Source organism: Dromiciops gliroides, chromosome 6, assembly GCF_019393635.1.
Source record: "Dromiciops gliroides isolate mDroGli1 chromosome 6, mDroGli1.pri, whole genome shotgun sequence".
Classification (NCBI taxonomy): domain Eukaryota; kingdom Metazoa; phylum Chordata; class Mammalia; order Microbiotheria; family Microbiotheriidae; genus Dromiciops; species Dromiciops gliroides.
In genome coordinates this window covers 102,785,520-102,810,125 of record NC_057866.1, presented here as the reverse complement: position 1 = coordinate 102,810,125, position 24,606 = coordinate 102,785,520, and the positions used below count along the sequence as shown (strand labels likewise).

General features: G+C 42.8%; 1 protein-coding gene across 1 annotated transcript in view; it reads left to right on the top strand.

Annotated features, from left to right (window-relative positions):
* PDE6B (phosphodiesterase 6B) overlaps positions 1-24,606 on the top strand; it is an 86,135-nt gene that overhangs the window by 37,007 nt on the left and 24,522 nt on the right. Inside the window, exons 3-17 of the mRNA XM_043971234.1 lie at positions 6,123-6,212; positions 7,005-7,145; positions 7,285-7,359; positions 8,748-8,812; positions 9,855-9,921; positions 10,204-10,251; positions 10,443-10,592; positions 14,862-15,005; positions 15,895-15,960; positions 17,066-17,212; positions 18,928-19,035; positions 21,817-21,926; positions 22,832-22,919; positions 23,829-23,929; positions 24,375-24,482. Of these exons, the coding sequence (XP_043827169.1) occupies positions 6,123-6,212; positions 7,005-7,145; positions 7,285-7,359; positions 8,748-8,812; positions 9,855-9,921; positions 10,204-10,251; positions 10,443-10,592; positions 14,862-15,005; positions 15,895-15,960; positions 17,066-17,212; positions 18,928-19,035; positions 21,817-21,926; positions 22,832-22,919; positions 23,829-23,929; positions 24,375-24,482 (1,508 nt within the window). The remainder of the gene's footprint in view (positions 1-6,122; positions 6,213-7,004; positions 7,146-7,284; positions 7,360-8,747; positions 8,813-9,854; positions 9,922-10,203; positions 10,252-10,442; positions 10,593-14,861; positions 15,006-15,894; positions 15,961-17,065; positions 17,213-18,927; positions 19,036-21,816; positions 21,927-22,831; positions 22,920-23,828; positions 23,930-24,374; positions 24,483-24,606) is intronic.

Below are 24,606 nucleotides of genomic sequence, written 5' to 3'. Positions count from 1 at the left end.
GGCCTCCATTCCTAACTTCTTCCTTCTTCTCTCACATAACTTTTCCCTTGTACTCCATAATTATATCAGATGACCTCCCCTCCTACTTAACTAAGAAGACAAGCCATCTGACCTGAGCTGCATCAGCTCCTTCATCCCTTCATCAAAACTTCTAAGAATCATCACCGTTAGGTTTCCTGGGACCCCAGTGACCAGTCATTCTCCTTGGAAAACTCAAACCTGAAGCTGAACCTAGCTGTGCCCATGACTTAAATGAACTCTACTAGTCAGAAATGGATGCAACAGCTCTCATCATTATTCACTCCCTATTGATATACATTGCTTGGGAAATATTAGCAACCAGGTTACAATCACGACCCTCCACAAACACTCTTCAGCACATCAAGGGGAAGAAACTCAATTGTAAGCCACTTGGTGCCAAGAGTTTCACACCTTCCCTGAGGCTTTAGGTTCACCTACCACACATGCTCTGCTTTCATGCAATACCATGTCAGGGGCTAGGAGAGGGGCATCTGCCCCCTCACTCTTCTTTGTAAAATGAATACCCAAATCACACGGTCACTGCAACTTACTTCTTTCCTTCTACCTTACACTCACCACAATGCCACATATTTCTTAATGGCCCTGAATACAAAAAAAAAAAACAACCCGAGATTCTTAGCCTTTTCTTGTGTCGTGGACCCCTTTGGCAGTCAGAAAAAGCTTAAGGGACCTTCTCTGAATAATGCTTTTAGATGCATAAAATAAAATATGGAGGATTACAAAAGAACCTAATTGTGCTGAAGTGCATATTTATGAAAATTTTTTTTAAACAAGTTCATGGAACCCAGGTTAAGAACCTCTGTTCTTGGGGGCAGCTAGGTGGCACAGTGGATAAAGCACCGGCCCTGGATTCAGGAGGACCTGAGTTCAAATCCGGCCTCAGACACTTGACACTTATTAGCTGTGTGACCCTTGGCAAGTCACTTAACCCTTATTGCCCTGCAAAAAAAAAAAAAAAAAAAAAAAAAAAAGAACCTCTGTTCTTGACCCTGGGCAAGTTACCTAACACTCATTGCCCCCCCCCAAAAAAGGACCTCTGCTCTAATGACTAATCAGTTGCTGTCCTTTGAGTCTTTGCCTACAATGTTGAGAGGTGGGGAGGAAACCTTCCCATGGATGGGGGAACATATAAATATTTTCTCCTCAGTTCAGAGGCATCTTAATCTCCTGAAAATCACCCACTTTATTGTCCTCTCTATTCACAGAACAATGGGCATTTTTTCCCCTTTTTCTACCTATATTCTCCTAGCTTATTTGGATACCATATTTGTGAAAGTTGCTTACCCACAATACTCCCATTTCCCTCAACACAAACTCTCTCCTAAGACTCTAGCCATGTGGGTTCTACTTTTACAACATCACCTGATCTGCTCTCTGAAAGTGTCAATAAGCTCCTAATTACCAAATTCAACAGTTTCTTTTAAAAAAAAATTCCCCTCCCCTTAGTCTCTGTGCGACTTTTGACAGTAGAGGAAGACCTTTCTTTCTGGATATACTTTATGTCCTGGGCTTCAGAGATACTGCAATCTCCTTCTTCTCTCACTCCTATAACCACTCCACTCATTGTCTTCCTGTCCCCTTTAATGGACAGAGTACTGAACTTATAGTCAGAAAGACTCGAGCTGAAATCCTGCTTCATATATTACTAGTTGTAAAAAAAAAAAAAAATAAGACATTACTAGTTGTGTGACCCTAGGCTAATTAGTCACTTGACTGCTTGGAACCTCAATTTCCCTATCTTTAAGATGAGGGGGTTAGACTTGATGACCTCCAAGATCCCCACCAGTTTTTTTTTGTTTTGTTTTGTGAGGCAATTGGGGTTAAATGACTTGCCCAGGGTCACACAGCTAGTAAGTGTCAAGGGTCTGAGGCTAGATTAGAACTCAGGTCCTCCTGAATCCAGGGCCGGTGCTCTATCCACTGCACCACCTAGCTGCCCCTTCCCCACCAGTTTTAAATCTATGATCTAATGAATTTCAACTGTCTGTAAGATGACCAGCGATGTCCCGTCAACACCTCAAATTCAACAAATCCAAAACTGAATTCATGACCTTTCCCCTTAAACTTGACCTTCTGACTTCATTCTTTTTGTCTGTGACACCACCATTCATCCAGTCTTCTATTTTTGAAACCCTGAGCTTATCTTTGCACCTTCTATCTCCCTTACCTCTCTTACAATAACTTGCCAAGTCCTGTTGATTCCATTTCTTGCATGTTCCCCCATATACACACATTTGTTTCCTTCTGCTACCATGCTAGTACATCATTCTCAAGTCACTGCACATATCTAGGCTTTTCTTATAATACTCTTCTCCAGCCATTCTGTGGCTCAATCAAACTGGATAACTCACTGCCTTCCAAACATGCCCCACATTCGCCTGCCTGTTTCTTTGTTTTTACTGTTCCCTGTGTTTGAAATGGACTCCTTTCCCCTTTTTCCCTATTGAGTTTCTGTCCATCCCTGAAAGTCCTATCCAAATGCCACCTCCTCATATAGTCTTTTCTGATTTCCTGGTCTGTAATGACATGCCTTCCCCCTTGAACCTCACATGTCTTTTCCCCAAAAACCTTCTCAATGAACTTATTATGTAAAATTTGGTATAGTAGCTCTCTATGCTTATGTTTGATCTCCTGACTAGACAATAATCTCCATGAAGGCAGAGACTATGTCTTATCTAAACTTCATATTTCTTGCAGTGCCCAGCAAGTGCTTAATATAGATTCTCAGCATGTTGCTTGAATGATTGGATGGATGGAATGGATGGATCCCTTTGGGTATCTTGATATGCATGGATTGCACCTATGGATGTCTGTACTTTTCTTTTTGTGTATCTTTGTATCTTTTTTGTGTATATAAATATATACATATGTGTGTATTTACACACATACACACACAAAATGTGTGCATATATATGTATATTTGTATTTGTATGTGTGTGTATATAGTTATGCATATGTGTGTATCCAGCTATTTGTGCCTATATAAGGCAACAGAGAGGGTTGATAGGCATCAAAAGCAAAGCACTGATCTTGGATTCTGATGACCTGGCACAAGTCCCAACTCTTCCACTTACTATTTTTGTGTTCCTCTAGTCATTTTGCCTCAGTTTCCTAATCTATAAAATGAGGATAATAATCTCCTGCCTAGCTCAAAAAGGACTATAATAAGGTTCAGATGAGATTATTGTATGTAAAAGTACTTTGAAAATTGTAATGCAATGCCCAGATGGGAGGGCTTATTATTTTCTGTGCATCTCCAAACTTGTCTCTTTATATCTTTGTATCTAAGCTGTGTTATGAGTTCTCCATACAGTGATGTTTTTACAACAACAACAACAACAACAAAAACCTCCCAGTACCAGATTCCCAGCTCTCACCATGTGAAGGATTACTTGCTACAGTTACAGAATCCAGGGCATTCCTGGGGACAAGAGGATTCCTCACAGTGCCAGATTCCAGGGTGACCTTGAAACCAAGGCTGCTACCTTCTCACCATTGTTTTTTCTGCTATGTAATGAAGAGATGTAGAAGAATTATATCATGTAGAATACCTACTCTGTTTAACTCTTAGGGGAAAAAACTAGGTACAACAGATGAAAGATACGGGAAGGCAGATTTCAGCTCAATCTAAGGAAAAAGAATTTCCTCACAATTAGAGTTCCCCAGAAGTGTATACCTGCCTCAGGAGGTAGTAGTCTCCCCATCACTAAATGACCACTTATAGTATTTAGAGCTGAAAAAGCTGTTAAAGATCATTAGTACCCTCATTTGACAGATGAGGAAACAGGCTTAGAAGTGAACTGCCAAGGTCACTTAAGTAGTAAATAGCAGACCTAGGAGCCAAACAAGTGTCCTTGGACTTTAAACCCAGTGAGCTTTCCACTATAACACATGGTACTGAACCATTATATAGTTCTCCTTTCAACACTAAGATTCTATTTGTCTAAGAAAGATTGTTAAAAGTATCACAATGAGCAAAAAAAAAATCCCTTTCTGACATCAAATAGATCATATAAGTAAGAGTGGGGTTGAAACCCCCTAACCCATTTTAACTCCAATACCTTAACTCTTATTGTTCAGGCATTTCAGGCATGTTTGACTCTTTATGACCTGATTTGGGGTTTTCTTGGCAAAGATACTGGAGTGGTTTGCCATTTTATTCTCTAACTCATTTTACAAATGAGGCAAACAGGGTTAGGTGACTTGCCCAGAACCCCACAGTCAGTAAGTGTCTGAGGCCAGATTTTAATTGAGGAAGATGAGTTTTCTTGACTTCAGGCTTGGCACTCTATGCACTTTGCCACCTAGCTTTTGATACCTTAAGGAGGTGAAATAATATCTCAAGCAATCAATCAAAAGACCTTAGTGTGAAAAATCTTTGAAAGTCATTGGATGAGGTGAAATAATGCCAGACAAGAGATCTATTCCAATTGGCTAGTGATTTTATTATGCCATCTGGGTCCTGTATAAAAGCCCTGAGTTACTTGGAATAGGGAGGAATTCTAGAAATTGGAGCGTGTGACTTTCCAGCACATCTCTGAGGCACAAAGGACTGAGATGTAGCAGAAAAGAAAGATTGAAGAAGGTCATCAGCTCTGTAGGTTTCTCAGAGCAGAAGACCTGAGAGAAGGCTTGTTTTTCCTGCAACTTCTCTTTCTCCTTATTTATCCACAAATACTATAATATAATGTGCTATTTCATTATCCAAACACTTTCAGTAAACTGAATTTTACCTCATTTATAAAGAAGCCAAAGGTTACTTAAATATACCTATAAGTGTAAAGTTAGACAAAAAGTCCAACCTCTGTCTATATGTTAAAAATTTTCCTAGGGGCAGCTAGGTGGCACAGTGGATAGAGCACCAGCCCTGGATTCAGGAGGACCTGAGTTCAAATCCGGTCTTGGACACTTTACACACTTACTAGCTGTGTGACCCTGAGCAAGTCACTTAACCCCAATTGCCTCACCAAAAAACCAAAAACAAAAAAAAATTCCTAACTGGAGGTTCAAAGTGATTGTGACTGAACTTAAAATTTTTTTGTCTAAAAAAAACAACTTCCTAAAGCTGAAGAAGGAGCAGCTGGGTGGTACAGTGGATAAAGCACTGGCCCTGGATACAGGAGAACCTGAGTTCAAATCCAGCCTCAGACACTTGACACTTACTAGCTGTGTGACCCTGAGCAATTCACTTAACCCTCATTGTCTGCTCCCCACAAAACAAAAAAACCAAAAAACCCAAAAAACTATATATGTCCTTTGAAGACATTAACCTTCTGAAAGGGCACTTCTTACGGGGCAGCTAGGTGGTGCAGTGGATAAAGCAATGGCTTTGGATTCAGGAGTTCAAATCCAGCCTCAGACACTTGACACCTACTAGCTGTGTGACCCTGGGCAACTCACTTAACCCTCATTGCCCCACCAAAATTTAAAAAAATAAATAAAATAAAGGGGGAGCTAGGTGGTGCAGTGGATAGAGCACCGGCCCTGGTGTCAGGAGGACCTGAGTTCAAATCTGGCCTCAGACACTTAACACTTACTAGCTGTGTGACCCTGGGCAAGTCACTTAACCCCAATTGCCTCACCAAAAATTTAAAAAAAATTTTAAAAATAAAGCTGAAGAAGGAATTGTGTGGACCTTGTTCAGTTGTTTCAGTTATGTCCGACTCTTTGTGACTCCATCTGGGGTTTTTTTGGCCAAAATACTGGAGTACTTTGCCATTTCTTTCTCGAGCTCATTTTACAGATGAGGAACTGAGGTAAACAGGGTTAAGTGGCTTGGTTAAGTCTGATCCCTGTGAGTTAAATAATGGATAAAATCTCATTTTCCTTTCGGGTAAGTACAATAGATTTTTGCAAAATGATCTGTAAAGGGGCAGCTAGGTGGTGCAGTGGATAAAGCACCGGCCCCGGATTCAGGAGGACCTGAGTTCAGATCCGGCCTCAGACACTTGACACTTACTAGCTGTGTGACCCTGGGCAAGTCACTTAATCCCCATTGCCCGCCCCCCCCCAAAATGATCTGTAAAGATCTAGTGATGTATCTTTTATGACTTTCAGATTTCAAAAAATCATTCTTTCAGGTTTTCTTGAAGTATCTGAATTTTGCCACCTTAAACCTGAAAATCTATCATTTGAGCTATCTGCACAACTGTGAGACCCGAAGAGGCCAGGTAATGAACTGATTGAGGGGACTCAGATACCACCCACCCTCTCACCTCCCTCTAGCCAACCCAGGAGAGGGAAACAGCTCTTCCCTTCAACCAATCTAAAAATGTTCTCTCTCTGTCCTCTTCCCTCTCTACCACTCCTTTCTAAATTTGTCTCTTTGTCTCTGTCTCCCTCTCCTTTCCCCCCTCCCTTTCTTCCTTTTTCTTCTCCTCCCTCTCCCTACCCTCCTCCAGTCCTGCTCTCCCACATTTCCCATGGGGGGGAAGGAGAAGTATTTTATCAACTCACCCAGTAACGATGGCATTCTAGAGAAAATTAAACCCAAATGGGGTAAAGTTCCCTTGTTGAAGGATCAGGTCCCATGCCTGGCTAGCCAAGGTTGAGAGGAGAGAAAGAGAAAAATTGAAGGTACAGAGGGGTTTTAATAGACCCCTTGTATCCTACCTTGGGTGGAAACTCACTGAGAGTAAGGTCTGAATCTGTTGCTCTTACCTCTCTCCAGGATTCTGAGATCTTTATGGATCCAACCTTATTCTGTTACCCATTTGTTTCCCTCAATTTGTAACCATATGAAAGGCTGGGCACCTAGAGATGCTCTGTGAAGGTTGACTGGATCATTCAATACATTCTCTAACTAGGGTCCCTTTTCTTTTTTGCTTTGGAAACACTTCCCATTATTTCCCATCTGCCCTCTCCCACTACCAGTCCTGCCCTAGGATCAAATAGCTATGCTTAGCAGAAGTGTGGGTGGCTGAGATCTTCATGGGGTACAACTGGGGTGTTTTTATCCTCAGGTACTGCTTTGGTCAGCCAATAAGGTGTTTGAGGAGCTTACAGATATTGAGAGACAATTCCACAAGGCCTTCTACACAGTTCGAGCCTACCTAAACTGTGACCGCTACTCTGTGGGTCTCCTGGATATGACTAAAGAGAAGGTGAGTCACCTAAGGACAGACAGAGACATGACTTCCTCCAGAGCTAACATCCCCTGCTGTCTCAGAATCAGACACTTTTCTTAAGTCCTACACAGATGTCTGTCCAGCATTAACCACAATACATTTCTTTCCTCCATAGGAATTCTTTGATATATGGCCAGTGCTTATGGGAGAAGCTCAACCGTACTCAGGCCCGAGAACTCCTGATGGCAGAGTAAGTTCCTGGGGTGTTTCTGGTGGGAGACGTTAGTAGCTCTGCTATCCTTTAAGTTTAGGATAATCCCTTGTGGGGGAAGAAAGAAAATACCCAGCCAAGGGCAGAGGCTGAGAGAGGTGACCCTAAACCCTCTAGGATAATGGTAGACCTAAGTCTGGGCCTAATGGTACAGCTCAGCTGTGTTGGTGTTTACAATTTGGAAAGTAAAGATGTACATGTGGGTGACTGGATTTGTGTGGCTCAGTATGTCAGAATATGGGCACACAAGCGCGAGAGGGTTTTCAGGTGCTTGAGTATATGTTTATTTGTACTTCTGTGTCTCTCTGTGATTATAAGTGTATATATGGGGGCAGCTAGGTGGTGCAGTGGAGAAAACACTGGCCCTGGATTCAGGAGGACCTGAGTTCAAATCCAGCCTCAGACACTTGACACTTACTAGCTGTGTGACCCTGGGCAAGTCATTTAACCCTCATTGCCCCACAAAAAAATGTGTATATATGTGGTTATAAATGTGAATAGATGTGTATATGTGTGTAGCTAGGTAAGTGACTCATAGTAATGTGTAGGGCAAAGTATATCAGAGTATGCGTGTGCATTTGTGTTGGAGAGGGAAGCTGGGCATGTGGGACGCACACATGCTTGTACATAGATATGTACAGATAGAGATGTACATATATATCTACTGGCATCTGCATATATTTGTGTGTCTCCATGTATATGTGTGTGTGTGTGTGTGTGTGTGAAATGTGGTTGGGTATACAAGCATATGTTTGGAGTAGTATGGAATAACAAGAAGATCACTGAATTTAGAGTTCAAGGACTTGAGATAGAATTCCAAGGCTTAGCCAAGCAACTTTCCTCTCTGGGCCTTGGGTTCTTTCCCTGTAAAATGAGAGAACTGGACAAAATGATCTCTACAGTTTCTTCCAGTTCTATGATCCTCTCTGCACACACCCTCCCATATGTCTGCAATCTCCAGATATGTCTATGTCAGCCTTCAGGGGCAACTAAGTGGCACAGCAGATAGAACATTGAAGTTGGGAGGACCTGACCTCCAACACTTAATAGCTGTGTGACCCTGGGCAAGTCACTTACCCCCAATTGCCTCAAACATCCGGGACCATCTCTAGTTGTCCTGATATATATCCTGCCACTGGACCCAGATGGCTCTGGAGGAGAGAGTGAGGTTGGTGACTTTGCACCATTCTCCCTCACTTAAATCCAATTCACTGCAAGTCATGATATCACCCGAATATCATGGTCCTCTTCAAGATCAAAAGACAAAGAACAATAATAACAGCCTTCATCACTCAGTGGGGCCCAGTAGAGAACAGGAACCTGGAAAAATCTGTAACAATTTGGTGTCTTCTTTTTTTTTTTTAAAGGAAATCCAATTTTACAAAGTAATTGACTACATCCTCCATGGCAAAGAAGATATTAAAGTCATTCCGTAAGTGACCAGGCCCCTAAGGAAGTTGTTAGAGGTACAAGCGAAGAGGAAATACAACATCATATATATATATATATATATATATATATATATATATATATATATATATATATATATATATATATATATATATATATATATATATATATATATATATATATATATATATAAAATTTAGTATAAAGCATGGAACCCAGAAACACAAGTAAACAGTATGATATACTATAACAGAATACCTTGCACAGGGTAGGCTCTTGGTAAATGTTTGCTTGTATTGAATTAAATCCTATTGAATTGACATGTAACATGATGTGACACAACTAAATACAATGGGAGGAGATGGTTTTGCTCAGAAAAGGAGTTTGAAGACCTTTTCTTATAGAATCTCTCTCTCTCTCTCTCTCTCACACACACACACACACACACACACACACCCCTCCTTGGTTAACCCAGAACTCATCAATGAAGAAAGCGCAGAGAACATTTGGAGCTATCAAAGAGAACAGGAGCACCCTCCTGATTCTTGACCCCCTGTGTATATATAAGTATATGTGAACCAGACCCTCCAATCCCATTGTGGCCCCATGACCTTCATAGCCCAGTTCCCACTACACGATACCAATATCCTTCCTGCTCTTCTCTCCAGTAGCTCATCAGCAAACTGGCCAATCTGCCAATTTCAATTCAATAGTTCTAGAAAACAAAAAATTTGACTGGAGCTGAATTTATAACCCTCTCTCAAACTGGTTCTATTTCATAGTTGTTCCAGGGACATGGCTGAATCCATGGCATCAAGACACACAAAGCCAGTCAACTTCCCTTGAATCTCTCTCTTTTTCCACAACCATTACCATCACTTGGAGCTTCCATACATACACAGACATACACATATGTGTGTATGGAAACTCCAGGTTACATGTATGTGTGTATGCATGTTGTATGTGATTCTATGAACAAGTGTTTTAAATACAGGTATTCTGATGAATGGACTTCCCTGAGTGTTTGGCTAGATAAGTCTATTCTGTATTTCTCTCTCTTCCAGAACTCCCCCAGCAGATCACTGGGCACTGGCCAGTGGCCTCCCAACCTATGTAGCAGAAAGTGGCTTTGTAAGTCCTTTGGGTCATCCTAATGTCATTAGAGGCTTGAGGCAGATACACATGATAGGCTGTTGGCACTTATGCTCAGCTATTTAAGGACATAGCCATCTTCCCTGATCTTCCCCACCCCCACCTTGGGTTTAGTGAATGCGAATGTATTTGTTTATGCCCATCTATCCATTTAGAGGCACAGTTGTTTGTGTATGAGGTTTTGGGTCAAGTAACTCTTTTAAAATTCCATCTGATGCTGTAGCTGCTCCTAGTGAAATTATTTTTCTGATCCTTCCCCAGATCTGTAACATTATGAATGCCCCTGCAGATGAGATGTTTCAATTTCAGGTGAGTATTTGTCTGTTTGTGGATAAGAATTGCCTTTTGTTTGAGGAAAAAATTGCTTCTGTTCAGAAATGATGCACTCAAAATTGCCTCTGCCTGAGTGGCAAGCCGATGACGTCAACACTTCCTATGTGGCAAATTCAGAAATGAAGGCCCTGAGTACTCAGTCATTCCTTGTCTCTGTCTTTGCTTAGGAGGGGCCACTTGATGACTCTGGATGGATCATAAAAAATGTCCTCTCCATGCCCATAGTCAACAAAAAAGAAGAGATCGTCGGTGTTGCTACTTTTTACAACAGGAAAGATGGGAAACCCTTTGATGAGCAAGATGAAGTTCTTATGGAGGTAAAAAGTGTTCTGGGTATGGGAACAAAACATTGTAGGCCAAAGTGTCTTGAGCACAGGAATGGAATTTCAGGCATCAGAGTCTTCTGGAAATGAGAACAGGGAGTTGTAGGTCAATGTCTTACAGGAATGGGGTTAGACCTTTGGGAGATAAAGTGTTCTGGGTATGGGAACAGAACACTGGGGATCAAAACATTAGAGGTATGGATCAAAGTGTTCTGGGTATGGGACAGAATATTGAAGAAAAACACGTTCTGGGTATGGGAATAGAACTTTGGAACCTCATACCTTTTGAGTTTAGAACTGGAACACTGGAGGAGCTCACAATTCCCCATTACAAACCCAGTCAATCAGTGCATCAGGAGTTTCTTCTTCCTCTTCCGTTATCAGGTTGCCTGAATTGGGGGGGGGGGAGGGAGTATAACATAGTCCTGGTGGGGGACAGGATAATGAAATATCATAGAATCGTAGAGTTAGAGGGAAGCTCAGAGGTTGACACAGTCAATACTTTAACAGGAACACCCCCTCAGTAAGCACTGTGGTGAGGTGGAAAGAACACTGCATTTGGAGTTGGAGGGCCATAGGCTGATATCCCAGATGATCATTTACTCTCTTTGTGACCTTGGATCCTTTCATTTTCCTCAGCTGTAAAACGAAGATGCTGCACTAGGGGACCTAAAATGCCTCCTTCTAGCTTAGATCTATGATTCCTTAATGAGTCATTATCTAGGCTATACTCGAAGGCTTCCAGTGATAAGGAATCCATTAACTCTGAAAAAAACCCTATTCTGTTAGTTTTTGTTTTTATTAGTAGTAATGATCTATTACATAGTACATTATATAACCACAAAGTAGGTAGAATCAGTGTGATTATCTTTTAACCATTTTACAAATGTTTTAAGAATATCTTCCATCTATTGGCCCTCGTTCCTCTGTTTAGGGCCAAGTAGAACCAATTTTTCCAACCCTTTTTTTGCCCACATGCCACCCTATCAAGTTCTTGAAGCTAGCAAGCACGCCCCACTAGGGCTACTCTTGTCTAATCTGAAAAGCTTAAGCTAACCCTTCTGTGGAGTGATTTCAACTGACCATTCTCAGAATTGCAGAATTTCAGAGCTGGAGGGAATTTCAGAAGCCAAGCAATAGCAGGGATAACCTCTATAATACCCACAGGAAATTGTAAATCTTTAGCATTTCCTTGAAGACTTCAATTGAGGGGGAACCTATCACTTTCTGAGGTGACCCATTCCACTGTTGGACAGCTTCAATCAATAGGAATTTTTTTTCCTTACATTGTACTAGAATGTGGCTCTGCAACTGCCATGCATTGCTCCTAGTTCTTCATTCTAGGGCCAAGCAGAACAAATCTCATCCCTTTTCCATGTGACAGCTCTTCAGAGTAGACAGAGAGCTGGACTTGACATAAATAAAAGTGGAATCAAAATCTTGCTTCAAACATTTACTAGCTGTGTGACCCCAGGAAGATCACTTAATCTCTTAGCTTCAGGTTCCTTATCTGTAAAGTGGGGATAATAACAACTCCTTCCCAGGATTATTGTATCAAATGAGATAATATAGGTAAAGCACTTTCGGAATTTTCAAGTACTATATATATGATGTATTATTATTATTCTCTTCCCCCATGTTAACCTCTATTCTATTTTATGATCTTTTCCATTCTTGGACCTTTGACTCATCCTCACAATAGTAACTAGCATTTATATAACACCTACTATGTGCCAGCCCTTGTGTTCAGTGCTTTACAAATATTATCTCATTTGATCCTCATAGCAACCCTGGGAGGTAGGTGCTATTTTATTTTCACTCTCATTTTATAGTTGAGGAAACTGAGGCCAAAAGAGGTTAAGTGACTTGCCCAACGACATACAGCTGGTAAGCATCTAAAACTGGATTAACTCAGGTCTTCCTGACCCCAGGCCCAGTGCACCACCTAGTTGCCATGCATAGTATGATTTCAAGGCTATGCACCATTCTGGATGCCCTCCAGTTTATCAATGGCCTTTCTAAAGTAGAGTGCTGGGGGCAGCTAGGTGGTATAGTGGATAAAGGACTGGCCTTGGATTCAGGAGGACCCGAGTTCAAATCCAGCCTCAGATACTTGATACTCACTAGCTAGGTGACCCTGGGCAAGTCACTTAATCCTCATTGCCCTGCAAAAAAAAAATAATAAAGTAGAGTGCTGAGGACTGAACAGAATATTTCAGGTGTAGTCTAACAAGAGCAGAGGTATAAAGATCACCTCCTTATTCCTGGAAGTTTTGCCTCTTAGTTAATTTCACTCATATTGAGGTAATTAAAACCCTCAAATCTTTTCCAATTTTGTTTTTTGGTTGCTTTGTTTGTTTTTTAATAGACATCTGCAGCCATGGATTTTATTTCTGTCTCTTTTCTTGGATTTTGACCACAGTGAAATTCTGGGCATCTCTACTGTTAGTCTTTCTACATTCTAGCTACTCTCCATGGTATCTAGCTTAGTGGACATACATAGGCACGTTTCTCCTTCTTCCTTTTTAAGTTTAAAGCACTTTTAAGTTTGTAAGATTTCAGGAAAATGCAAACATTTATTTGTTGTTGATTTTTTGAAGCAGGGCTTCTTACATTAAATCCTTTCCTGGTCAAGAGTCTGGCATTCCTATATTTTAAACCATGGTTCAGAAATCCAAATCTCATTCTCAGGCACTGGGGTTTTTTGTTTGTTTTGTTTGTTTGTTTGTTATTTTGTTTGCAGGGCAGTGAGGATTAAGTGACTTGCCCAAGGTCACACAGCTAGTGTCAAGTGTCTGAGGTCAAATTTGAACTCAGGTCCTCCTGAATCCAGGGCTGGTGCTTTATCCACTGCACCACCTCAGGCACTGTCTTCTTAACCAGTTATTCACTTCCCAAATCTGCCCTTCTCTTCTGAAATCCTTGCTTTTAGTTAACAACAATGATGCAAACATTATCCCTGCTCTCCATAAGCTCTTCATTCTTTGCTAAAAACAAAAAACAAAACAAAACAAACAAAAAAACCCTTCCTCAATCCTTAGAAATATTTCCTGGATTCCTTCTGGACATTTTCTTTGTAGCCCTGTGAATCAGCAGAAGTAGGTGGTATTCATCAAATTTGATAAGACTCCATATGTTCTCCATCACACTCGTGTTCTTCTAGGGAGGCATCCTACTTGGATATTCTTTTTGTCAGGTTTTCCTCATTCTTAGAGAGTGAGATGTACCTCATCCTTGATTAATGAGTTCTATCATCTGACTACATCTTCAGGTCCACATCATCATTGCTTAAAGAACAAGTAAGTGCTTGTTAGGTCTGGTGTGTTTGCCTTTTCAAGAAGCGTCCTATATCCAGGAATATGCTGGTAAACACTTAACAACTGACTCTTCAGGAAAAACATGTATCTATAATACATTTGTGAAACAATCTTCAGTATTAACATTTTCTCCATTGCTTTCATAAGTCTAGAAGAACAGCACTGGGGGCTTTTCCTTTTTTGTTGTTGTTTTTTATTTTTGTTTTTGCAGGGCAATGGGGGTTAAGTGACTTGCCCAGGGTCACACAGCTAGTAAATGTCAAGTGTCTGAGGCCAGATTTGAACTCAGGTACTCCTGAATCCAGGGCTGGTGCTTTATCCACTGTGCCACCTAGCCACCCCATGGCACCTAGCCACCCCACTGGGGACTTTTCAAGGTGTAAATGCTCACATTCAAAACATGATCATTGTCTTTAAAGAGTCATGTCAAGTCAGCTGTAGCACACCCCTGCTTGGAGCTATTATTCAGTTTCAGGTGCTCAAGTGTTCTTTCCTTTCTCCTCCATCACAGTCCTATAGCTTCTAACCTCCGGGCACAGGTAAAGATTCCCTTGCACCTCTTCGGAACTGTTTTCTTCTTATTCCCACTGAAACCCTCCCTCCCTCCCTCCCTCCCTCCCTCCCTCCCTTCCTTCCTTCCTGCCTTCCTTCCTTCTTTCCTTCTTCCCTTCCTTCCTTCCTTCCTTCCTGCCTTCTTTCCTTTCTTCCTTCTTTCCTTCTTCCTTTCTTTCCTTCCTTCCTTCCTTCCTTCCTCCCTTTCTTCCTAAAGAAACACTTCCTATTCTCTGATAGCCTGGAAAGTGTTCACTGAACCCCTTTACCTTCTTTTCCAGGATGGAGACCACCCTGAACTTTGAATAAAGATAGCAACTACCTTAATGCTTTAATACATGACAGATCCACCACACTGCCTGACATGATGCTCTTGCCTGTGTTTCTTTTTTAGTCCCTAACACAATTCCTCGGCTGGTCTGTGCTCAACCCTGACACCTATGACAAGATGAATAAACTAGAAAACCGAAAGGACATTGCCCAAGACATGGTGCTGTATCATGTGAAATGTGATAAGGATGAAATCCAGGAAGTGCTGGTATTCTTTTTGTGTTTACATCTGTGTGCTGTGCTGTGTATCTGCTTGTCTCCCCCTGTGTGCTTGAGCACAAGTGCCTGGGACTTTGTCTGCCTGCCCCTGTGGGGAACTGTACCTACCTTTCTGAATGCCTGTGTGCTGTTGTGCCAGGTTGGTTTCTACAGCTGCATGTTTCTATGCCTCTGAGTACATGTGTTCATATTCACTCTGAAAATTAAACATCTTGCCTGGGTCTACTGGAGATCATTGTTAGTAGACTACTCTGTGCTCTTGGACTTCCAGATGTTTTCTTTCACATTCTGTGGTGTGTTTATCCACATGAAACTTAAATTTAGAAATCTGGTTCAGAGATGCCCTGATTGGGGGGGGGTGCAGGGAGGAGGGGAAGGGGTCTTAAGAGTCCAAGTGAAATAGTTTTTAAACAAAAGGTAGGTCCAGTCAGTCACCATGATAAAATGCTACTGACCCCTGCTCTGCGCACTAACTTATTTGGGTTCAGGTTCACATTGACTCATGTTGTCATGGGAATGACATCAATAGCTTGGGCAGGGCCTGGTGCCTATTACTACAAGTTTCTCTGGCTTTGGTTTCCTGGAGACCTACTATACACACCCCTCCCCCCGCCCCCCAAGCAGGACACTGAAGGACCCAGATTTGGGTCTCAGAAAGAGTCTGGCTGACACATTCCTGATTCACAAGGGAACAGAGCTTCCAGTGGCCCCACAAGATGGTGTCCCAACAAGGTTAGGAATCCCCAGAATACCACCTTCATAAACCCAAGAAGCAAAGGCACTGTGAGGATGGGGGAGGGAGTAGTGAGGAGCTTCACGAAGTGTCTGATGCTCTAACTCGGTCCTGTGGATTATGTTGTTTTTTGGTTTGCTTTTAGCCAACAAGAGAACGGCTGGGGAGGGAACCCATGGACTGTGACGAGGATGAGCTCAGGATAATCCTGGTAAGGGGTCAGTCAAGGCAGATCCAGGGTCAGGAGCCTGGGGAAGCAAGGGGTGGGGGGTGGGGTGCAGGTGCATCCCAGAGAATGGTCTCCAACCCTCTTTCTCTCTTGGTACCTCTTCTGTGGCTCTCTGTCTTTCTCTGACTCTGTCTTAATTTACCTGACATTTACTCTCTTCTGTTTTATCTCTGACCCTTTCATCACTTTATAGGACTAACCCCTCTGGGCCTCAGTTTCCTCATCTGTAAAATGAGAAGGTTGGCGTGTCAGACAGGCATTCTTAACCTGGGGTCCATGACCTTGCTATTTTAGAAGATTTCTTTGATAACTGCATTCAAGATATTTTTTGTAGAGCTCTGGGTTTTATTTCATGCATTTGAAAACACGATTCTGAAAAAAGGAGTCCGTAGGTTTTGCCAAATTGCCAAAGGGACCCATGACACAAAAGCCTCTGGGTTAGATATCTCTGAGGTACTTTATGGCTCAAAATCCTGAGAATCTCCAAATCTGCCCTTCCGTTGTCTATGTTCCCAGTTCCCTGGGACTACAGCTTCAGAACCACACTTTCTTCACACACACACTTGTGCATGCGTGCACACGCACACGCATGCACAAATATGTTGGTATGCAGTAGGGATAGGGACTGGGCCTGTGATTTCCTGGATGAGGACTCACCCTTGATCAATGATGGTCAACACCTTCTCTTCAATTTCCAGTCTTAAAGAGTTGCCTGGGGTGCTGAGGTATTGAGTGATACAGCCAGTATGTATCAGAGGCAAGATTAGAACCTGGGTCTTCCTGACTCTGAGGCTAGCTGTCTATTCACTATGGCACATGGCCTCAGCCCATAGATATGCATATGCATATGTGTAATCTATCAATCATCTATCTGCATACATGTACATGCACAAACACATGATATCCACATTCTCAAGCACACTTATCCTTATCCACATTTCACAGAACATATCTTTGTAATAAAAGGCCCATTTTCTGATCTTCCAATCATTCTCTTCCTATGTCTCAGACTCCCAGAGTTTATGACCTGGGATTAATTATGGATAATCACCCTGAGATTCTGATCCAAATCCTGCACTTCCCTTAGAAAGACGAGCTGCCAGGACCCACCAAGTTTGACATCTATGAGTTCCACTTCTCAGACCTGGAATGTACGGAGTTAGAGCTGGTGAAATGTGGGATCCAGATGTACTACGAGCTGGGCGTGGTCAAGAAGTTCCAGATTCCCCAGGAGGTAGGAAGAAGGCGATGGTCACCCAAAGACCCAGTTGGAGCCTTCTGCCAACTAGCTTATTCTTACCTCTCCTTCTGAGATGAGACAGCACGAAAGGGGGGTGGGAGAAGAAGGGCAGAGGCGAGATGGGAAATAAAGAGGGAGGAATGCAGGATGATGGTTTAATGAGAGGACAGGAGGGTAATAAGGACAGAGGGATGAGGAGATGATAGAAGGATGATGGGAGGACTAGAGTAATGCAAGTCAGAGAAACAGAGTACTAGAGGGGGTGTGGCATGTAGCATTTCTGGTGGGGAAAATCTGAAAATTAAGGTTTTGGAGGGATTGGAGGATGAAATCCTATGGGGCCCTGCACTGCATGCAAGGAATATGCAGATAGACATAAATACACAGAGCAAATGTATATTAAAATGACACAAACCCTTCACTCAAGGAAGTAACAATCTATGAGTAGAGAAAAGCATGTACACAAATAATGGTTGCACAAGGAAGAGTGAAATAAGTACAAAGGAGAGAACAAGTGCTCAGAGAAGTTTAATGAGGGAGGGATTGTTTTCAGCTGAAGGGGTTGGTGAGGTTCATAGAGGAGTAGCACTGGTGTGGGGCATTGAAGGCACAGATGGACATGTGGGGTAGATAGTGAAGAATTCATTTCAGGTATGGGTGTGGCATGGGCAAAGGTACCTCTAGAGATGAGTAAGCAAAGGAAGAGATCAAGTAACAGCTGGAAGTCCAGTTGGGCTGAACATTGTCTTGGAGGGTATGGTATGGGGGAAAGTTGGAAAAGGAATAATCATATATTTAAAATTTTTCAGGATTCTGTTGTATATAAGTAGAAATCCATCTTATGCCATCCCTAAAAAGTGACCATCCAACCTATGCTTCAAACACTGTTAATTTTGTTGGCTTGTGAAAAGTGCAGCTTTGCTTCTTCCACATGGTCCTTTTTGGTCTTACTTCTGAGTTGATCTACATGGGAACCAGGGGTTAGGAAGCAGGGAAGTGGGAGAATTCTCCTCACTCTAGCCCCAACCAGATCTACTGCAGTTTTGCTCAGTTAAGTTCCCAAGGAAAAAGGAAATAAAGTGTAGCTGAGGTGAGGAGACTCCTTCAGTAGCATTCCGATAATGTCCCTGGTGGCCATGCAAATCAGCTTCATCAGAGAACTGAAAGGAGCCAAGTAGAACTGTTGGAACTGGAAGCCTTTGCCTTAGTTTCCACTAGGAGTCAATATTGCCATCTTCCTTACGCTTGTATTGGGTTAAAACCTGCCCCCTGCCCCACGACCTCTATCTATTACTTCTTATTCTGGTCTTGGGCACCAAGCAGAACCTATTTAATCCAGCTTCCAAAAATAACCCCTTCTTGAAGACCTGTAGTAAGTGGAGCTCATTAACACATGTGGCAGCTTAATCCGCTTATGGACAGCTCTAATTAATTGGAAGTTTTTCTTTATATCAAACTGAAATAGGTTGAGTCAGATTGTGGAAGGCCTAGAACATAGGACAAGACATTTCTGTTTTATTTGGCAGGCAATTTGAGTAGCATGGAACATTGTGAAAGTTACTCACACGATGGTATGGGAGATGGGCTGGAGAGAGGCTAGACTAGAGGCAAGGAAATCAGTTAGAAGACTGCTATATAGAAGGCTGTTATGGGAAGTATATAAGGAGACACAGGCCTGACCACTATTCTTTCTCTCATTCTCTTCTCAGGTCCTAGTTCGATTCTTGTATTCAGTCAGCAAAGGATACCGAAGAATCACTTACCATAACTGGCGCCATGGCTTTAATGTGGCCCAAACCATGTTCACACTTCTCATGGTATGTGCTTGATGGATTCTCACTGCCAAGCAGAGACCTTTGGGGCCATGGGAGTTTACCTAGCCCTCAAAAAGCTCTGATAAGAATTGTAACAGGAAGGAAAGAAGGAAGGATAGAAGGAAGGAAAGATGGAAGGAAGGAAGGAAGGAAGGAAGGAAGGAAGGAAGGAAGGAAGGAAGGAAGGAAGGAAGGAAGGAAGGAAGGAAGGAAGGAAGGAAGGAAGGAGGGAGAAAGGAAGGAGGGAGGGAGGAAAGGAGGAAGAAGAAGAAGAAGAAGAAGAAGAAGAAGAAGAAGAAGAAGAAGAAGAAGAAGAAGGAAGAAAGGAAAGGAGGGAGGGAGGGAGGAAGAAAAAGGAAGGAAGGAAGGAGGGAGGGAGGGAGGAAGGAAGGGAGGGAGGAAGGGAAGAAAGAAGGAAGGAAGGGAGGGAGGGAGAAAGGAAAGAAGGAAGGGAGGGAGGGAGAAAGGAAGGAAGGAAAAAAGGGAGAGAGGGAGGAAGGAAGGGAGGGAGGAAGAGAGGGAGGAAAGGAAACAAAGATTTGAAACAAATACAAGCAAAAAGAAATATAGTCCCTGCCCTCAGAGAACTTATATTCTAATAAGAGAAGATAACAGAAAAAGAAGCTAAAAGACAGGTGTGGGGGGAGAGCAGGATAGAAGGTACCCAGCACAGGGGCATGATTTTGAAGTCTGGAAGCCAGGAATGGGGCTGACAAGGAAATGAAGTGAAGGCCAGCCTGGGTCTCCCCACAAAACATAGACTTCAGGAGGAATTCACCAATAAGAGAAGGAGGTAGGCTTTACAGAGGAATATTCCAGGTTGACAAAGCCACAGGATAGTTCAAGAGCGAGGGACAAGGATGAGAGGAGAATGAAGGAAAGGGCATACCCCTGACTTCAAACACACTTTGATGTCCAGAATTACAACAATCCATTGCAGCTTTAAAATAAGTTTAGCTTCAGTAAAAATGGTGCTGAACAATGAGTCCCAAAATATTAGGGACCAAAACAATGAGCTAAATTTTGTGATATATATGTATAAATATGTAGATATATGTGTATAGTTATATATAAGTTATAGTTATATATCATTTTATACATATATATTGTTATATGTAACAAAATTTAATGAATTTATATATATATATGTGATATAACAAAGGTAAAATGAAAATCTTTTTCTCAGATTAAAAATAAATTTGAGGGGGCAGCTAGGTGGGGGGGCAGCTAGGTGGCGCAGTGGATAGAGCACCAGCTCTGGAGTCAGGAGTACCTGGGTTCAAATCCGGCCTCAGACACTTAACACTTACTAGCTGTGTGACCCTGGGCAAGTCACTTAACCCCAATTGCCTCACTTAAAAAAAAGAAAAAAAAGGAAAAAAAAATAAATTTGACTCCACAAGTATAGAATGAGAGGTAAGTGAGGCTAGATATCTGCTTATATGGGGAAAGATCCAGGGTTTTCAGTGGACTGCAAGCTCAATATGAGATAGCAATACAGCAGGCAGCTCAACAGGCTAATTCAATCTTTGAGTCCATTGAGATAAGCATATTATCCAGAACATGGCAGTGCAGTGGGGTGGGGGAGGGGAGGTGGGGGTAGAAGGTGGTAATCTCACTGTCCTCTACCTTCCTCCAAACATATTATCTAGAATATGGTGTTCAGTATGGGGTATCATATTTTAGGAAAGAAATTCTATTATCGGGATCACTTCCAGAGAAGGATAGCCCAAAGCAGCTAGAAAGCAGACCAGGTGGATCAGATGAAAGAACTGTGGATGTTTTTAGAAGAATGAACCTGTGAGGACATGATGATTGTCTTCAAATACTTGAAGGGCTGTCATGGCAAAGAGGAATTCAGTTCATTCTGCTGGGCCCTAAGATGGCAGAACTAGGAGTATTGGGTGGAAGGGGCAGAGAGTGAGCGTTCGGCTAAACTTGAGGAAAAGCTTTCTAACAATGGGAGCTGTCCCGATGTGGGATGGGCCCCCTTAGGAAGTGATGGGTTGACCCTTACTAGAAGACATCTCTAGTGAGCACTGAAGCTGAGAGCCCAGGGCACCGGCACAGTTAACATTCCAGAGTGAAGGAGGACCAGGGAGTTTGTTGTATCATTACCTGCTTTGGGAAGGACTTCAGGGTCTGGTGAAGACATCAGCTGAGGCAGAAGAAAATGACAGAAACCAAAAAGCCAGTAATTCACAGGAAGCCTGGAAGTGACTTTAAAAGACCTTGTTGAGAGGGAAATGCGCTAAACCAATTGGTAATTCAATGCTGCAATTCAGTCGAGAGATTGGGGAATATATAGATCTGTGAGTCATTTCCATGGAGAGGATGATTGAGCCTCTGAGGGAAGGAGGAAGTTACCATGAGAGGAAGTACCGAGAAAGATGAGAAGAGGGCCCAGACTAAAGCTTTGGGGAACACCCAATGTTAGGGGGAAGGAGGTAGATGAGGATTCAGCAAAGGAGACTGAAGAGCAGTCAGAGAGGATAAAGGAAGCTGGGAGGGAGAGACCAGTGTAATGGGATACAAGGGAGGAGCCAGTATCCGGGAAGGAAGGGTGACTGACAATGTTAAGAATTGCAAAGGGGGCAGCTAGGTGGCAGCTAGGTGACGCAGTGGATAAAGCACTGGCCCTGGAGTCAGGAGGACCTGAGTTCAAATCTGGCCTCAGACACTTGACACTTACTAGTTGTGTGACCCTAGGCAAGTCACTTAACCCTCATTGCCCCACAAAAAAACCACAGAGGGGCCGAATGGCAGGTCTCTCCTTTCCTGCAGACAGGCAAACTGAAGGACTACTACACAGATCTGGAAGCTTTTGCCATGGTGACAGCCGGCTTGTGCCATGACATTGACCACAGGGGAACCAACAACCTCTACCAGATGAAGTAGGTGCTTTCCTAGGATGAGGCTTACTCTCTCAGGGGACAGGGAGGGAAGGGAGGAATGGGAGGAATATTTCTTTCAAGTGATTGCTACTAGAAGGTGGGAGGGAGAAAAGTAGATTTGGACTCATTGAAAAAATAAAACATAAAGCACTGGCCCTGGATTCAGGAGGACCTGAGTTCAAATCTGGCCTCAGGCACTTGACACTTACTAGCTGTGGGAGCCTGGACAAGTCACTTAACCCTCTTTGCCCCGCAAAAAAATAAACCGAAAAAAACCCCACACCATAAAACATAATGTATTATTGGCACCCAAAAATATCACTATTGGCCAAAGTAAGGGTAGTTTCACCATATGTAATAGCTCTATTCCCCCAGAATTGGATGATTTTCTAAATTGAACTGTATTTGAAATGCCCTGGCTTTCAGGAGAATGTTGTTGTTTATATCACTCTTGTAGGGAATTCCCTTCCCTGAAAGCCACACTCTAGTCTTATTTATGAGATTCTGAGAGTGAGAGAAATGAGGGTGGAGTGTTTTTGATGAAATGGTCAGATTCATTGGTACTCAAGGTGTGGGGGGAAGGTTATGCATCTGAGCATAGTCAGAAGAATTTAGTGGGGTAGAAATGGGGAACTCCTGCAGGTGTCATCACTCTAAGCCCCCAAAGAACAGTGAGCTTGGGCCCAGATCTACCCCCATGAGAGGAGAGAATGAAGTATGAACGGATGGGAGAAGGACTCTCTGAACTGAGAGATGGGATCTCTAGAAAGAGGGGAGATAGAGCTTACTTACTAATCAGAGACATAGCACTTCAGATTCTTCCTTGTTCCCAAGTCTAATCGTCCATTGTGTCCACTGTGCTAACTACCATTATTTTTTTTCCCAACACAAACCTGCTTGAACAGATCCCAGAATCCATTAGCAAAGCTTCATGGCTCATCAATTCTAGAAAGACACCATCTGGAGTTTGGGAAGTTCTTGCTCGCAGAAGAGGTCTGTAGTGCCTGTCAAACTTGTCCTGTCAGTGGCAAGTCTGGGGTTTGCCATAGCTGTTGCTAAGGAGGGGTTGGGCCAAGAGCTTTGGCTGTTTGAGGTACAACCAAGCCAAAACTTCAGAGCCACTTAAAACCTGGAAGAAACCTCACAATCTGTAATGTTTCCCCAAACGCCCTGATCCTGAGAACTCCCCTACCCCACTCTGCCATTTCTACCCATCACCCCATTCCATTCCAGAATACACACACATACACACACATATATACACATACAATGGCTCTGGGGCAGTAACCAAGAAAATGAGATTCTTTTGACAGAGGGATCAAAGGCGTGGGCTGTGGAACTGAAGAAATGCAGAGAAAAGTGGTTCCCAGGATTTGAAATATAATAAAATATAAAAAAAAATAATTTTAATTTTTAAAAAGCCACAAGAGAAAGGACAATTCAGTTAATTAAGTTCATGTTTTTTTTAAAAATCACCTATAATGAATTCATAAAAGCCCATGATTGGGTCCAAGCTGGGGAAGCAGGAGAAAGGAATGCTATCTTGGCTGGAAGCCTGGATGGGGTGATCTCCAGGGGAGGGACCTGCTTCTTGATGCTTCTATTAAAATAATTTTGAGAATTTTTCATTGGGTTCAAACGATGAGGAGAGTTTTATTAAACCAATTGTTTTTAGTTCAGTGTTGGTTTGATCAAACTGTTTCATAAATTGGGAAGACACATGGTAGGCTTTAGGGAGCCCCAAACCAAGCTGTTTTCGGCACTGGGGCAGCACCATCTGCTGGCTTCCAGGTTTCTGTCCATATTCCTTTCTCCACAAGCCACGTGCCTCTCAACCACTGTACATTGACATGTATGACCTTCCTTTCCCATGACTGTTCTAATGTGGAATCTTTGCTTCAGAGCCTGAACATCTATCAGAACCTGAACCGTCGCCAACATGAGCATGTGATCCACCTGATGGACATTGCCATTATTGCCACAGATCTGGCGCTCTACTTCAAGTATGGCCAAGCCTCAGAGCATTGAGCATCCAGAGCACAGGCTCCTGGATAACAGGGCAGGCTCCCTGCCTGTCCCCATAGGAATGCAGGGCCCCAGATCTCTGGAAAGGGCTTGGGAAAGAGAGGCACCAAGGGGGTGGGCATTCAATAAAATAGGAAGAAGATATAAAATTGAAGCCACCCACTTCAGGGGCTGGACCTTCAAGGCTAGACTTGGGCTGAGTTGGGAAGAGGGAGTGGAATGATGTGAGGTGGGGGTGGAATCATTTCCCAAGAAAATCCTTGAGGTATTGCTAACTGGTTATGAATATTGCTGTTTGAGTCTTTGTGAAGATGGAGTAGATGGGACCTGGGGCAGGTAGGAGGATGGACATCAGCCTGTCCATGGGGAGTCGTTGATCCCTCTCCATGTCATGTCTGATCCCTGCCTTCCTTGTTCCCTAAGAAAAAGAACAATGTTTCAGAAGATTGTGGATGAATCCAAAGGATATACAGACAAGAAAAGCTGGGTGGAGTACCTCTCCCTGGAGACAACAAGGAAAGAGATTGTCATGTGAGTGACTCCTTCAGGGGAAGAGGTCCTGATGTCAGGAACAAGCCAGGGGAGACTGAGGGAAGGGTGCATTTGTGATAGGTAAAGGTCAACTGCTGAGGCCAGCTGACTGGTTAAGCTAGCT